Here is a 17386-nt window from a genome sequence, read left to right on the forward strand (position 1 = left end):
GGGGAGAGGGCAGTGCTGGAGAATGTGTGGGAAGCCAGCCACCTTCCCAGCCAGCCACAGAACTGTTCCAGGGCTTGGCAGGCTCTTCACATTTTAAGTCATTCACTTTAAAGGTAGAAGAGAGAGGGAAAAAAATCCCCTCTGTTCACCATGCAAACTCCTGATCGGCTCCAGTAATTGCTTTCTTTCTGCTCACCAACCCATAGCTTTAACAGGATTTGTATCAGGGCTGAGCTGCCCCATGGGCTGGGCTGAGACCCATAAACCACTGTCCCAGAGCAGAGCAAAACAAAGGCTGGGAAAGATAGCCTCCCTTTTGCTGCTGCTGGGGAATAGAGGCCCCCAAAGGTCACACTTGCTTCAGAGAGCCAGTAGCCCCCCCATCAGGGTACCCCCCAGTCCCTGTCACAGTAGCACCTCCTTCAGAACACCAGGCTCCTCCATCAGAGTAGCAGCCCCTCCGTCCCCAGCCCCTTCCCCCAACAGAGTACAAGGCCCTCTTCAAAGCCAGCAGCACCCGGGGTCTCCTGCACGGGTCCTCACCCCACCTCTACCACTGCAGGAGGCAATGGGGTGGAAGAAACTGGGTTCTCTCATCTTCCAGACTCTGCAGAGTTCTCCTAACAGGTGTCTGCCCGTTTCAGGGCCAGCCAGCCAAACACCCCTCCAGCCCAGCAGCCCACTCTCATCCTGCCCCTCAGACACCATGGAAAGAGCACTGCTTTTGGAGTCAGGCCGACGAGGGTCGAACCCAGGCGCCAGCGTTCACAGTATGGTGATCTCAGATGTCCCTGGACCTCTCAGTGTCCCTGCCCCACCTGGAGAGTGGAGGCCACAATGCTGACACCTGCCTCGCAGGGCTGGCGGAGGATTAAACGAGAGGGGAGGAGGGGAAGTACACAGAGAACCTAACATAATGCTCTGCATACAGAAGTACATAATAATCGTAATTATCTTTAGTACTACCATTAGTGAGACAAATCACAGATAGAGCAAAGACAACAGTAAAATGGGCACCACCTCTTCCTCTCCAGGGCCCAGCCTGCAATCAGGCAAAACAGCACACCAGGCAGGAAGAAGTGCGCACGTACACACATTCAGCATCGTAAAACCTGGAGTGAGACTCATCTGCACAGCGACCCAGACAAGAGGCCATGCAGCCCTGCAGAATGCTCCTTCCAGTTCTTGTGCCCATGTGTCCCTCACAAAACCCAATGACAGGGTACTGGCCTCACCCTGCAGAAGAGGAAACGGAAGCTCAGAGGGGTTAAATTACTTGTCAAGGACACACAGGAGGTAAGCAGCAGAGCTAGGACCAGAGCTTAGGTCTCTCAGCTCCTGACCAGAGGAAGTGGTCTGCCTCTCTCAACCCCACAAGCTCCCTGGACTTGGGGCAACCCAAGCCAAAAAGGAGCACCTCCTTCCCAAGCAGGGCCCATCAAAACAGCCACGAACAGCCCTCTTCCAGAATCCCGTGGCAAGGAAGGTCCCGGCAGAGAACTACATGAGCCCTCTGCTTCCTGCGAGCCCAGAGCACCTGTGGTCTGCCCTGATTCTCAGGGTCCTGGGGCAGTTACCCCAGACCTGCTGCTGCTCAGATTTTGTACAGAAGTCTGTGCCCCTTTCCAGCACCCCCTCGCTCTAACACACAGCATACTCAGTCTCCTCTCTCTCCTCTAAAGTGCACCCACCACTGCCATCAGACTAAAGAGATAAAGAGTCGTACAATTCTGGAAAATAATGGGGGGAACAGTCCTTGTCACATTATACCCTCAGCTTTAAAAAGCTCCAGATCTCTGGGGCACGTGCCAGCACCCTCACATTCTCTGTAGCCAGGGAGGCTGTCTGTCCTTACAGATCCATTATTCAACGCAGATCATGAAGCCAGAGGTATTCAATTATGTAAAAGCAGCTTGCTAAAGGAGGAAGATTTAAAGACAGGAGTTTAACATTTAGGATAAAGGGTGGAGGTGGGACTTGACCTTTTTTGCTCTGTCACCTGAAAAAAAGATACCCTTCCGGTGTTGGGAGCCGTGAAGAAACCAGTTTAATTTAGTGTAACCCACATTTTGCTCAAAATAGTTCTGAAATGTCAGAATCTAAAAGTCTAGATTCTTAAGAAGCTGGTGGTAAAGGGATCCGAGAAAAATGTTAAAAACAGATGACCTGAACCCAAGGTCAGAGAACTTGAGCAGGCTGAGAATTCAGAGCTTGAGTTTTGGTGGAAAGAGCCAAGCAGCCCAAGTTTTGGGCTGCCTTTGATGTTTACTGGCTGTATGACCTTGGATAAGTCCTCTCTCCTTCTCTAAGTATTAGTTTCTTCCTCTGTAAAAGCAAGGCTCAAAGTGATTTCCAAAGTCCTTTCCAATTGTGACATTTGGCAAATCTATTCTCACGACCACTACTAGAGAAGTACTATGAGGTAATTACACCTTGAGAAGCTGAGCTTCTCTGGGCGTGTGACCACCCACATTAAAAGACACACCTTTCAGTCTCCCTTGCAGCAAGTGTGGCTATGTGACTAAATTGCAGCCCCTGGAGTGTAAGCAGAAGTGGTCTGTGGTCGTTTTTAGAAACTGTCCCTAAGGGACATCTGGTATAAGTCTTCTTAAGTCCCCTCTTCTTTCCTGCCAGCCAGACTGGAAAAGATGACTGAAACCCAAGCAGCCACCTTGAAACAGTGAGGAGAAAGGACTGGCTTAAAGATGTGGAGTAACAACACAGAGCTCCCTAGGTCCCTGACAACACAGAGTGATATACGGGCCCTGGAAAACCCTCTTCCAGGCTTCTGTATTAGTGAAATAAACTATCTTTCTATGGCACCACCATGCTGTGTTTTCTGGCACACAAACAAATAGATTCCAAGTACCTACTGGAACAAAAGCTTTAACCAGAAAGAAATATTAACATATGCTCCAGTTGGGATATTTCAAAGTCTCTAAGGCATCAAACCATGCATTGCACTGCAGCTAAACTGTAATAAGGAAAGAACAGAGAGAATATCAAGGGTTTGATTTACTGTTCCTGCTAGTTACCCAGGTTTCACTGTACCTGTTCTTATCAGGCATCTTGGTCACCTGATGACAGCTATACACAAAGAAGAAAAACATTCGCTAGTAACTCTCCTACTTCCCTACAACCTCAGCCCTTTGCTAGAAGAGGGCCAGTGCGGGAGAACGAGAGGCCACGACATCCCTTGCAGTTCACAGGCTTTAGTTGGGCTGGTTGGTTTCCTGATAACAAGACTCCTCTCGACATTCTTCACAGGCCACCTCCAGCCTCCGGGTAGCCCCTCAAAGCCAAGGACTCAAAGTCTCTCGAAGCTGATCAACCTAGTGAGGCCCAGAAGGCTGGGGGAACTAAAGATGCTAATAATACACAGAAGTCCCTTTTCCTCCACCCTACCATTCATCTTGGATAGCTCCTGCCATTAGAAAGTTCAAATTCCGCCCTGACTGGTTTGGCTCAGCAATTAGAGCATCAGGCCCGATGACGGAAAGGTCTCAGGTTCGATTCCCAGTCAAGGCCATGTACCTGGGTTGCAGGTTCGATCCCCAGCCCCGGTCGGGGCATATGTGGGAGGCAAGGAATTATGTGTCTCTCCCACATCTCTCTCTCTCTCTCTCTCTCTCTCTCTCTCTCCCCCTCTCCCTCCCTCCCTCCCTCCCTTCCACTCCTAAAAATCAAAGGTGAGGATTAAAAAAAAGAAGAAAGTTCAAATTCCTGCTCTTCCTACGCCATTTTGTCAGCTTATCATACTCTAAAGATAGCAAACATATTCCCCCTTAGGATTCTGTAGGTGAATATACCAACCCCTCAGGGGTGCCCTCCAGTCCCGCTCTGTCCCCAACGACCTGGCCCAGACACGGCCATGCTCACGATTCGCAGAGCTATCCCAATGCTGGGCACAGAGAGTCAGAGTCTGAAAGGGGTAATGTGCTGTATTATACCACAATTTATTTTGGAAAATAAATACCTCTACTTTCATAATTCAAAATACAGGAAATCAATCTCAACACAAATCTTGACTGGTGGGTCACAGTTTAAAAAACAAAAAAAAAGTTGAGAAACACCATTAGTATATCTCTTAAATGTGATGCCCAACTGTCTGTCTCACAGTGCTGGCAAAAGCCTGAACGAGAACAGTTCTTTTGGAAAGCTACTTGGCACAACTGATCATGTTAGCAGTATCTGTGCTCCTTGACTGGGTAACCTCACTTTTGGGAACCTGTCCTGAGGAAATCGGTGGAGGTCTGACACAGAGATGACTCACATGGTCCTACTCGCAAGAGTCAAAAGTTATAAACAACCTAAATATCCAGCCGTGGGGGAAAGGTTGCTTAGAGTAAGCCACTCGACAGAACAACAGCCACATAAACGATGTTTTCAAAGACGGTGCAATGAAAAATACACTGGTTTTAAAAGACAGAATTCAAGATGTGCCTGGTAGGAATGCAACGATACGCAAAATTATGCTCAGAAAAAGACTGGAAGAAAAAAGTGCACCAAAGTAAGGCTTTGTCCTTGGAGAGATTTTATTCTTCTTCTTTGTCTATTTTTCTCTCTATAATAGGCATGTCCAATTTTAATATTTAAAGGGGGAAAAATTAGCACCATTTGGCCACCATTGTGGAAATAATGAACAATCTAAAGTATCTCTGCACACAAAAATATAACTGTACAGTGGAGAAGCCTGGCAGAAACCCCCCCTGACTAAGGGACCAACACTAACATCACCAGTAATGGGTCAAATAGATATCATATGTCTCCTGACAGAATGCATTGAAGAGAATCATCATCAAAAACCAAATTAAGGCCCTGGCCAGTTTAGCTCAGCGGTTATAGCGTCAGCCTGTGGTCCAGAGAGACCCGGGTTCGGTTCCCACTAAGGGCACGTACTTCGGTTGCAGTTTGTCCCCGGCCCTGGTTGGTCGTGCGGGTGGCAGCCACTCGATGTGTCCCTTTCACGTCGATGTTTCTCTCTCTCTCTCTCTCTCTCTTCCTCTCTCTCCCTCCCACTCTATCTGTACAAAAGATGGAAAAATGTCCTCGGGTGAGGATTAAAAAAAAAAAAAAAAACAAATTAAGGAACATTCTTCAAAAATGTCATGGTCACAAAACACAATGACTGAGAAACTGGTCCAGATTAAAGGAGATTAAAGAGCTCAAACAATTAAATTCAGCGTGTGAGCCCTGGCTGGTTTGGCTCAGCAGTTAGAGCATCGGCCTGCGGACCAGAGAGTCCTGGGTTCAGTTCTCACTAAGGGCATGTACTTTAGTTGCAGTTTGTCCCCGGCCCCAATTGGGGTCACATCGATGTTTCTCTCTCTCTCCTCCCCCATCTCTCCCTTCCACTCTATCTGAAGATAAATGCAAAGATGTCCTCAAGTGAGAATAAAAAAAAATTCAACGTGTGATTCTGGACTGAGTCCTGAGCCAAAATGCTGCATCCCTGATTCTGATCATTGTGGTATGGTTATGTAAGAGAATGTCCTTGCCTTTTAAGAAATACTGAAAGTCTTGGCCAGTGTGATTGTGCATGGAAAGGTTGCTGGTTTGATTCCCGGAGTGGCGGGGGGTGGGGGTGGGGGTGGCCGTGCAGGACGCAGCCAAACATCAATGTTTTGCTCTCACATCGATGTTTCTCTCTCCCTCTCCCTACCTCTCTCTCTAAAAATCAATTTTAAAAATCTCTAAGAAGAAAAAGAAATACTGAAGTAATTCAGGGAGCAAAAAAACATCATCTCTACATTTCATATCTGTAGAAGGAGAATACCATAAAATAAATGAGATAAAATGTTAGCATTTGTGGAATTCGGGTAAAGGGCAAATAGGAATCCTCACCCGAGGACATTTTTTCCATTTTTTGCACAGATAGAGTGGGAGGGAGAGAGAGGAAGAGAGAGAGAGAGAGAGAGAGAAACATCGATGTGAAAGGGACACATCGAGTGGCTGTCACCCGCACGACCAACCAGGGCCGGGGACAAACTGCAACCGAGGCACATGCCCTTAGTGGGAACCGAACCCGGGTCTCTCCGGACCGCAGGTTGACGCTCTAACCGCTGAGCCAAACCGGCCAGGGCGAAATAGGAATCCTTTGTATTTTTCTTGCAACTCTTCTATCAGTTCAAAATTGTTTCAAAAGCAGAGTTTAAAAAAATAAAAACTTACCTAACAACAAAAAGAGATGCCAAGAACACAGCCAAACACTGCCTTCCACAGCCTTCTGGTAACCCTTCGCCACCCCGCCAGTGTTCACTGGCACTTCCCAAGGGCAGTGTGTATCTGTCCATCTTCACTTCCAGAACTGCTCCTCTGCTCACTTGACATTATGCAGTTTTTTTTGTAGAAGAACTATTATATGGAATCTGCAAAGTATTTTGCATACAACACATACCTAGAATGGCTTGGACAAGAGAGAGATAATACAACCCTGGCTGGTTTAGCTTAGCGGTTAGAGCGTTGGTCTGCAGACCAAGGGGTCTCAGATTCGATTCCCGGTCAAGGTTCATCCCTCGCCCTGGTCAGGGTCCTTTGCAAGGTGGCCAATCAATGTGTCTCTCTCACATCAATGTTTCTCTCTCTCCCTCTCTCTCCTTTTCTTCCACGACCTATAAAACTCAATGGAAAAATATCCTCAGGTAAGGATTAACAAAAAAAAAAAAGAAAGAGAGAGATATACAAAAGAACATTAATTTTAAATATCGGTAATTTATGCCCCTTCAAAGGGCAAAGTTTAAGCACCTGTCACCAACCACCGTTCTTTACAAGGAGTGAGGCCTAACCTCAAACTAAGTTTGGGGATTTCACCAGCAATATTTCCCAATATTCAATTGTCTACCCAGCGACCTTCAAAATAAAAATGAACACCATGAGTCCCTGAATGGCATATGTGTGTGTGTGTGTGAGAGAGAAAGAGACTAGCCCTGGGATGTGGGACCCCCAACTCACTGCAGCTAAGGGAACTAAATGTGCTTAAGAATAAGAGAGAAATGGGAAAGTACTTGTCAAGGAATAGAACCCAAGAGCAGATTCTTTAATTCCAAAATCCAGGGCTAGGGATTAGCCCATGATTTCGATAACAGCTGAAAGTACAGAGTGCTTATTGTGTGACCAGGAGCAAACTAAGCAGTTCACATGATATTCTAATTTAATTATCTTGGCAAGTGAAGGAAGTGCGCACCTGTATTATACCGATTTTATAGAGAAGGAAACTGGAACTAAGAGGAGTTGAGAAACTTGCTCAGCGTCACACAGCAAGGAGGTACCAGAGCTGCGACTCAGACCCAGCCTGACAGCCTCCCGCGCGAGTCACCAAGAGCAGATTCCTAGAGCCACGCACATCTGACTGCTCACTCCTGCAAATACAAAGCCAACTGCAATTCTGATACTTTTGCTTCTTTTAAAAAACACACTATACCTGCACTACTTAGTATAGCCCCCCCATCCCCGCCCCACAGTGCCCACACACAAATGTGGCTGTCAACAAGGTAAAATCCAGGGGGGGTGGGGGGGCAGGGCAACTAATCCGAGAGCTTAAAACAAGTTTTCTTATCCTGAAATTGCAACTGCAGTGCATTTAACCAGGACTTAAGGCCCTAAAGCCCTAATGTTTTGGAAAACCTCTCTGAGAGCCCAGAGGGCTTGGCTCGCTGCCAGCTTGTGCACACAGGACATAGGCTGATGAGAAGGAGCTGGTAGAGGGACAGAGAATCGGGCAGCAGGGAGGGAGACAGAGCAGGTGAATTCCCACTCTGGAAATCTAACTCTGCCTCAAAGCTCCAATCACTGATAAGAAAATAATTCAGGTGCTCATGACCCATGTGTACATCGTGCTTTTACACACATTATCTCCTTCAATCCTCTGAAGTTGAGTCTCAACCAGTGTTTCCCACCCCTCCGGCCTCAATCCAAGAGCTGAGTCATAAAATCAATCCAGTGGGTTACCACCTGCATTTTGAAATGGCATTAAATAGAAAACATCAGTGTGTACCACAGGTAGCAAAACTAAGTATTCAATGAAATGTATCTATTATATTTACACATATGTAGGGGCTAATGTAAAAATGTACAATTATTCTTGCACGGTTGCAGTACAAATGTCTGAAAAACAACTATAAACATCTGTGTGGGGTGTGGTACTATCCCTACTTTAGAGATACAAACACTGAGGCTCAAAGGAGTTAAGGGACTCGCCCTGGGTGAAGCCTAAAATGGTAGCACCAAGACTCAGACCAGGTGCTGTGAGCACAGATCCCACGCTCTTTCCTTTGCCCAGCAATGTGAACACTTCGCACTGATGTCCCTGAGCTCCCTCTCCCTCCCTACAGCTGCACCCAGAACAAAGCCCAGAGGCCAGAAAGTTCACTTTCCCTTCCAATTTAGCTACTGAATGTGACCAACTGAAAAGCGCTGCAATGACAACCGGATCCATCTTTCCTCTCTGCCTGCCAGCTCGCAATTCCCCACATGCCTGCAGAGACAGGCAGAAACTGCACATGTTCAGCCACGTGATGCCTCACAGTGTCACTCGTGTGTGGCTCATGGCATGGGCAGAACCTGTGCCACACCACTCGGTCAAGGGCAGCAACCTTGGCTACCCACATATTGTCCACCCTGTAAAATTAATGTTGTTAACTGGTACATTTGTCTGGTTGGTAGCTACACGACAGCTCTGAGCACAGGCTTTTCAGAAATACAGATTCCTGGGCCTTGTCCTTGAAGTAAATTCATTTTCACACAAGCCCCCTTATGGTGGTTTGGATCCACAGCCAGGTTGGAAAACCTCTGCCACTGGCTCATCTTTGAAAAACTTGCTCTTTGGACCCCACGTCACTCTCCTTCACAGCCGGAATTTTCCATCTCCCTGTCTCTCGTACCCACTCCTCAGCCCCCTCAGATCTGCCCCACCACCACCAGAGAGGCTCTCGATGGGGGCTCGGTGATGACCTTCACGTGGATAACTCTACGGGCACCTCCAGTTCGCAGTGTGCTCAACCTCTTGAACTTGGGAGAACATCCTTTGTCTCCCTTCTCTCTCTCCAGCTGCCCTTCTTACCTCCTTTGTAAACCACCCCCCCTCCCTATTCTTTAAATGTTGACCTTCCGCGGGCTCACTGTCCACCTTCTCTTTCCTCTCTCCACTCTCCCTGGGGGCCTCGCCTACCTCCTAAAAAGCACCCCTAAATTAACATCTCCAGCCCAGACCTCCCTTCTGGGCACCCCACCCTCATACCCTGCTCATTCAGCGGTTCCTAAACCAGGGACAAGAATAACTCTCATACAAAAAGACATTGAGCATATTTCAAAGTGTTACTAAACTCTTTTAATAAGGGACCCACTAAAATGACAGTTATGACACAAGAAGATATTTGAAAAAAAAAAGGTTAAAAAAGATTTTTAGAAAAGAACTTATAAGAAAGTAGTATGCATATGAGTGATGGGGGGAAAGGGACCCTGACGGAGGACTGCCAACTTAGGCACCAACTGGTTATGTCCTGCGGGCAATAACCTTCCGTCTCTCTTCTCTATCAAACAGGAATTACTTGCATCTTATCTAACTTTACAGAGGGTGGGTTCTGAAGAATAATAAGCAAAGTTACATTGCCCAGAGCACCTTAGGTGGGTTTCTCAGACAGTGCTGCAGTATGACATTAAAAAAAACACTAAATCATCTTTTATTTCCAAGTTTTTGGATAATTTTTCTTTACCCTGGGGTCTATGAATCTGGATGGGGAACCGGCACCCCTTCGCTTCCCTTTATCATGACTGTCGGCAGCAGTGACACTGGCAGTACTGTGACTTTGCCATCACCAGAAACCACATTTTCTCATCACATTACAACTGGGGCTGATATCTTGAAACACTGTTTATGCTACTTAATGTTATAGAAATTAGGAGACCTAACACTGTATCTTCTCATATGACATTAATAAAGAAATGCAAATATTATTTTATCACATCTTTGTTATATTTTGATAACTGTATTTCAATATCTCTGGTTTCCTTTACAATCCTATGTGTTCTTTTTTTTTTTTTTTTTATTTTATCCTCACCCAAGGATATTTTTTCTATTTATCTTCGGGAGGGAGGAAGAGAGAAACATTGATGTGAGAGAGCCACATCGACTGGTTGCCTCCCACACGACCCCAACTAGGGCTGGGGGGGAACCGCAACCGAGGTACATGCCCTTGGTCGGAATTGAACCCGCAACTCACTGGTCCGCAGGCCGACGCTCTATGGCTGAGCCAAACTGGCCAGGGCCTAAGCATTCTTTTTAATACATTTAAAAACAGTATTCTAAGAAAGGGTCTGTAAGTCCTCAGAGAAGCCTTTCCTGACACCGGGCACTAGGTTAGGGACCCCTGTTACATATTCTTTTACCACCTTATACTGCCTTCCAGCACTTTCTACCTGAATTAAAAAATAAATTAGTGGTTCTCCCACTAAGCAGTGGGACAGAGGGATGGTGTCTGTCCATCTTACCTATCATTATGTCCTCAATCCCTTAGCATGGTATGTTTGACTCATAAAAAAACAAAAAACAAAACAAAACAAAAAAAAACAAGAAATAGCTGTTTAAAAAAAGAGAAAGATCTGTGGAATGAATATCTGTGGCACGTGGAACATGCAGGTCGTGGCACACATTCCTTTAAAATAAGGACCCAGGACCCAGAACCCAGCAAGGTGAGATCCCTCATGAGGGCAAACCTGCTCGTTCCTCAGGAGCCTGTCCTTCTTGGCCCAACAGCAGAGTTTCCAGCCAAGCCCATGTCCCAGTTCAGATACTAAATCACCTTTACATTTAAGCCTCAGCTTAGGGCCCTCAACCTGGATCTCCATTAATACCTTCTAAGGCAAGGATTAAAGGATCTGCTCGTGCATTAAAGACATCTGCTCATGCCAAGGGGTTGGAGGAATGGTAGGATTCTTTGCTGGGAGGATGAATTCTCTACCTCTACCCCAGCCGGCCATAATGCAGCCAGGCCCAGGTTCACCATCAGGCCATCTGGGAACAGAGCGCACATCAAACTGGGGACTCAGTATGATCGGGGGGAACAAACAGGCTCTTCTAACTCCACATTCTGTGTGAGTGTCTAACCCCCGAGTGCATGACCGCAGAGCTAATTATTTAGAAGTGGTGGTAGACTGGCGTGTGGGAAGAGGCTCTGTTGGATCAAAGGCGGTCAGAGGGAAGGGCAAACTGGAACTAAGAAGGGAGTGATGAGAAAGGGGGGGAGGATGGACGAGTGTCCAGCTGGCTGCCCCTGCTCCCCGACTCAGACCACCAGGGAGCTAAAGAGCAAGTTTCACGGACACTCCAGGAAAATGGCTGGTGTTGCTAACTTCAAAAACCAGCACCTACCAACTTGGCTGATTAATCATTCAGGCGAGCTACTGAGAACTATTACTATGTCCCAACCCATCTGTCTCTCCCTCCACCTTCCAGGCCACATCCCCACTCTTGTCCAGTGGTCTATCTCCTCCCACCTCTCTGCCCACCCACCCATCCCTCTCTATGGGTAATAGCATTTAATCACCTTATCTTACCCAGTTAACACGGGACTCAAGACTACACAGATGTGAAATATGTAGAAATACTTTGCAAACTCTAAAGCCCGTTTCAAATGTACCAGGCTTTGAGGAACCTCCATACAAGGGCACCTATGGAAAATAGGAACCCTTCAAATGTACCGGGCTCCAGTCAGTGCTGCAGGATGGGCCAGGCAACGGGTAAGCACCGTGCTCCTCCTCCTCCCCTTACCCACTGGGACCTAGGGCACCAGGTGGGAAAAATGGAAGAAGGGAGAAGTGAGGTGGGAGGCGGGGGTCAAATAAGCCACCGAAGTCTGGGTAATGTAAGAGAACTTAGGCTGTCCTTATAATCCATCCATCACTCTCAGGCCCACTGCCATTCAGACAGCCTCCAAAACTTACCACAATGACCTAGCGAGACACAAAAGCCCAACAGAACAAAACCACAATGCTGGGGCAAACCCTCCAGGGAGGCCGTGTGGTTGGTATGTCCATTCTCAAGAGAGGATCCACTTTCAGAAGAAAGGGAAGAGAAACATAGAGCACTCAAATCCTTAGCTCCTCTGCAATGCCCCCTCCACCCCGAGGCTGCACAGGGCCCAGTGGGGAGCGGCAAGGATCGAGGCAAGAGCCTAGCTCCAAGGAACTGTGATGGAGCACAGGGTGTCCCCACCCACGGCTAGAAGTCTCTGCTCTCTCCTACTCCGGCCATTCACTGTCCACCGCCCCCTCGCTTCCCCAGCACCTCCTCTTCAGCAACTTGAGATGAATGCTGAGGCTCCTGCTTACTGGGCACGCCCGCGTGCCAAGCACTGTGCTGGTGCTTCCTGAATTATTTCTGATCCTTTCAACTCTGCAAGATGGATATTATCACCACCGTGTACAAACAGGAAAACTGAGGCAGGGCCCAAGATCACACAGCTCCTGAGTGTCTAGCTGGCTAAAAGCCCATGTTCTTTCTGCTACATCACACTTGACTTTATCTGGTAGATGACAGAGAGGACGAAGAAAGTGTTGTTCTGAGAAAATTAATCTGGTCTCTCCCACGCCAACCTTTGCTATTCAAAGGGCAGCTTTCATCATGTCTCTCCATTACCCACAGAATTGAGTCCCAAAAGTCGGCATTTATACTTCTTTACGATCCACTTTTGCAATCTTATTCCCCAATTCCCAGACTCAGATCCTTTCTACCAGCCAGCCTGGCCCATCACTCCTCATTGTCTACATCTCTGTCTGGAAAGGTTTCCTTTCTCTATTGGCAACACGTATTCCTTCAACCAAACATGGACTGGGGATGACTGCGTGCCAGGTTCTGGGCTAGTTGTTGGAGACACAACTGCCAAGACAGGGAGGATCCCCACTGTCACAGAGTTCAGAGTCTGCCCTCCTTGTGAGGGGTGAGCCGGGGCCCTTCTCCGCTCACTCGGTGCCCCCAGCCTGGCATTTGGTCGAATCCACAGCACTCAGTGTTTGCCACTCAGCCATTCCTCCAACTTATATGCCAGCTCTGCTTTAAAACTTCCTCTGTAATGTGTTTATTTCTGTGGGAAAAGTGCACGCCAGGTTCCAAATAGCATTATAAATGGCAATTAGGTCCCCAGGCCAGCCCACAGAAGCCTATTAAATATATAATGTAGAATCTAAATACGTGTACAATGAAAGCTCTGCAGGAGAGACCGGGGCAAACATCTCCTGCTTCCTGCACATCCACCCACCAGGTTCTGAGCTTCCAGCCACCATCAGAGGCACAGGCCCTAGGAGTGGCTTTGGAGGAGGGAAGCAGGTGGAAGATGGGGGTGGTGGGGGATGATCGAGATGGAGTGGGAAGAGCCCGGATTTACAATCAGGAGGCTGGCTCTCATCCCAGCTCTGCCTTTAGAAACTGCGTGGCCTTGAGTGAGTCCCTTCCCTCTTGGAGCCTCATGGTTCTTTTACAAAATGAGAGAGCTGAGTTAGATCAGTAGTTCTCAGACTCTGGAATCTCACAGATTGGCAGGATGAATAATGTACAATGTATGTTATATGTATTTAAAAATAAATTTTATCAAGGAAAGATATTTTTAAAAATCACAATGTATCATCACTACGTTCATTTTTCAAAAGGATACTGTAAACCACACCCTATCCCCAAATAGGAACATCATATCAGAAGAATGAACAAGTTTTTAAACTGAAAATATTTGGATTCATGACAAAAACCATTCACCACTGTCATTTTTCCAATTTGTCTGCGGACCAGGGAAAATTTCATCACAGCCTAGTTCCAGGGCTTGGCCAGCTGTGGCAAGAAGCTGAGCTGGACAGCAGGAAGGGGCAGGCCCCAAGGGGAGACACCAGCATGGAAGGGCTGGAACCAACTTGTCCCAAGTGGTGACTGTGACTCTTTCTATGCTAATACTCTTCTGGAAGGCTGAGGTCCCTAAAAGACTCCTTTAAAAAATGTTCCCTGATGAACTTTCCTGATCAAAAACTAATATATATTCATGTAGAAAACTTAGAAACACAGGAAAGCATAAGTAAAGAAGTAAGCAAAAGGCATCCACAGCTCCACCCTCCAGACCAACCACTGTGCATTTTGATACATTGCTAATCCCTCAAACACTTATGTAAGCCATTTTCACCCTAGAAAACTTTTTCATATCCTTAGATAGTCTCCATTAGCATCACAATATATTTTCATAATAAACATAGCATTGTAAATATAAATATTCTTCATAAACATCACTTCCCATGGTATGGACAGGGCCAAAAGTCATTTACACATGCCACTACTGTTGAGCATTTAAGACATTTCCATATTTTTGCTAGTAAAAACACGTGGTATACTTCCCTGTCCATGAAACTCTGAACCCCTTTATACTACTTCTTTTTTTAATCTTCACCTGAGGATATTGTTCCGTTTATCTTCAGATAGAATGGGAGGGAAGGAGTGAGAGATGGAGGGAGGAAGAGAAACATCGACATGAGAGAGATATATCAACTGGTTGCCTCCCACAGGACCCCCACCAGGGTCGGGTATGAACTGCACCAAGGTACATGCCCTTGATCAGAATCGAACCCGAGACTCATTGGTCCGTGGGCCAACGTTCTAACCCCTGAGCCAAACCAGCCAGGGTATACTACTTCTTTATACCACTCAGGTCACAGTCCAGTGCTATGCACATATCAGCCCTTAGTAAATATTGAGTGAACAAAGAAACTCAATCCACTCCCAGTATCCGGGAGTCCATATCAGAGGGACATAGAGTTTAGATTTACAGAGGCCCCCGCTAGGGTCCACTCACCACTGAGTGTGCAACTATGCCTCACACCTGCTAAGCCAAGGGCTTAGGAAAAGGTGAAAACATCAATTTCTTGCTGAGGATTCCCAGGTTCTAGTGCTCTCAGCAAATCTACCCACTCCTCTGAACCCTTGGGTGCAGGACACCTGCAGACCTCAACTGCTGACTCCCACACTCCCTCCAGACTGCTCACCCCACTGCCTCAGGAAAGCCATGGCTGACCCTCCTTCTGAATTAAGTATGGCTCCCCTTCAGTGGAGACTCCCAGCCCTTCAGATACTAGTATTCACTGTCCTGTCTGTATTTGCTCACAGGACTGATGCCCCAGGGCAACACAGGATGGCAGGGACAACGTTTATTTTGCTCTCCACCCAAAATCCAACCCAGAGCCCAACAATGTGGCTGATAAATATTTGCTGAATGAAACTTCTTTCCAGTCGGATTCCCAAGCCCCTTATTTTCACAGGAGGGAGGGGAAAAGGAAGAAGGGAGGAAAGCAGGACCTAAAACAGCCCAAGTGAAAAGACCTGATAGGAAATCACACTGGAGATGGTTCCCTCTGCATGGTCCTATAGTCGTCTGGCCTAGAGACCTGCCCAGCCAACTGGCTCCGGGGAACAGAATGCTAGCAGACTGTCAAACACACCGAGAGGATGGTGAAGTAACGTCCCACTCCAGCCTAGTTCTCTCCCAGAGGGAGAATGGTCAGATGTAGGGGGACAGGGAGCTTCCTCCCCAACCCACTTCCACACAACCAGAAGACAGGGGCCACTCCTCACTGGTGATCCCAAAAGGGATGGTATTGGGATATGGAAGTATTTAAAGCAATTCAATCCACACTCGACTTTTTCTCCTCATGTTTGCCCATTATCCTTGCCACATCCCAAACAAACAAAAAATCCTGAAAACTCTGGGCTGGAGAGGGTACCAGCAGCAGGAAGTTCCTTGAAACTTCAGGGGAAAAAAGAAGTCAAAATGGTCTTAAAATAAGGGAGACCAGAAATTATGGGGAAATGTGGAAGGAGGCCACATTATCCCATCGTATACCCACGAAACCCCAAGGCCAGCCCCGCAGCCCTGCACGCTGTGGACACACCCAAGCAAACCTCTCCCACGGACATCTCGCAGGCACCACATCACACACAGCAAACTCCCCCAGGAGGGCCCACCACTCCAGCCCACCCATCCTCCACTCTTGTATGATTTTGCAGTTCACAGAGCTTCCTCCAATCCTGGGAGGTGGGTATCTTTACCGTCCCCATTTCAAGGATAGGGAGACTAAATCAAATGCATGAAGTGATAAGCCGCGTCACACAGCCAGAAAGTGGCCGAGGTTCGAGCAGTCTCACTTGGGTGTAGGAGCAGAACTCTCTGCGGGCGGGGACCCCAGATGTGGACCGGCAGTTTCCCAGCCGCCCAGGATAGAAACCAAGAACCAGGTGGCCTTTAAACAAGGTTTCCGGCAGTGCAGGTGGAAAGCACCCCCTTCCCACACCGCACTCACACAGGTGTAGGGCCCGCAGGCTGGGGTGCAACGCACCTTCCCCCAAACCGTGGGTGTCCCGCCCGTGGCCACTCCCTGACTTGCACCCCCTCAAAGTTGTGTCGGCGGCGCCAGCACCCTGCGAGGGATCGCCCAGCGCCTCCGAGCTCCCTCCAGCCCCTGTGCCCCGGAGCGCTCTGCGGCGAGAGCGGGGGGCCCGCCCCGCTGGCTCTCCTGCAGCCACCGGGTTCCCGCCAGCCCGGCACGCACGCCCCTACACCGGCGGCAGGAGGCATCTTCCCGCTCGCCCAGGGTGGCCCCGCAGCAGGGAGCGCGGACCCGCACGCGGAGCGCACGTGCCGGCCCTGGCCCGGACCTCTGCGCCAAAGCCTCACCCAGATCGCCAGCAGCAGCAGCCACGCCGGCCCGGCCCGCGCCATCCCCGCCGCCGCTGCCCACGGCCGGCTCTGGTCTCCACTCGGGCTCCCTAGCCCGCAGCTCCGCCGGGTCCAAATGCCACCGCCACTTCCCAATCGCTCCCCGCCTCTGAGTTCCCGGTGCCACGTCTGCCAAAGCCTGCGCACAGGCGGGGAGAGGCGGCCGGGAAGAAGTGCTTGCTGGGAGTTGTAGTTTGCAGCAAGGCTGGGCTGGAAGACCCGCAGGTGTGGACTTGGACCCAAGGCCCAGCAGGAGCTTGAATGCAGTACGAATTGGCAAGGTCGTGAAGTAAGGGGAGGCAATTAATTGGGGGGATTACTCTGTGCCTAGAACTTTAGAAACAATCTTATTCAGTTCACAGAGGTAAGTTTTATTTTCCCCACTTGGAGGATGAAAAGTCAGCCCAGAGAACTTAAGCAATTTGACCCAGATCACACAGCCTGCAAATGGCACAGTCCAGCGCTGCTTGTGGAGGATAGGAAAAGCCCTCATTCCTGTCTCCCAGGCTTCCACCTACCTTTTCTTTCTTTCGTCCTTTCTTCCTTTCTTCCTTCCTTCCTTCCTTCCTTCCTTCCTTCCTTCCTTCCTTCCTTTCTTTTCTTTCTTTCTTTCTTTCTTTCTTTCTTTCTTTCTTTCTTTCTTTCTTTCT

At 48.3% G+C, this 17386-nt stretch overlaps 1 protein-coding gene across 1 annotated transcript in view; it reads right to left on the reverse strand.

Annotated features, from left to right (window-relative positions):
- Window positions 1-16861, reverse strand: part of PDIA5 (protein disulfide isomerase family A member 5) — an 85464-nt gene extending 68603 nt beyond the window's left edge. Inside the window, exon 1 of the mRNA XM_036243110.1 lies at window positions 16695-16861. Coding sequence (XP_036099003.1) covers window positions 16695-16739 — 45 coding nt within the window. The 5' untranslated portion in view covers window positions 16740-16861. The remainder of the gene's footprint in view (window positions 1-16694) is intronic.
- Between the last annotated feature and the right edge of the window lie 525 nt (window positions 16862-17386).

Source organism: Molossus molossus, unplaced genomic scaffold, assembly GCF_014108415.1.
Source record: "Molossus molossus isolate mMolMol1 unplaced genomic scaffold, mMolMol1.p scaffold_m16_p_5, whole genome shotgun sequence".
Classification (NCBI taxonomy): Eukaryota; Metazoa; Chordata; class Mammalia; order Chiroptera; family Molossidae; genus Molossus; species Molossus molossus.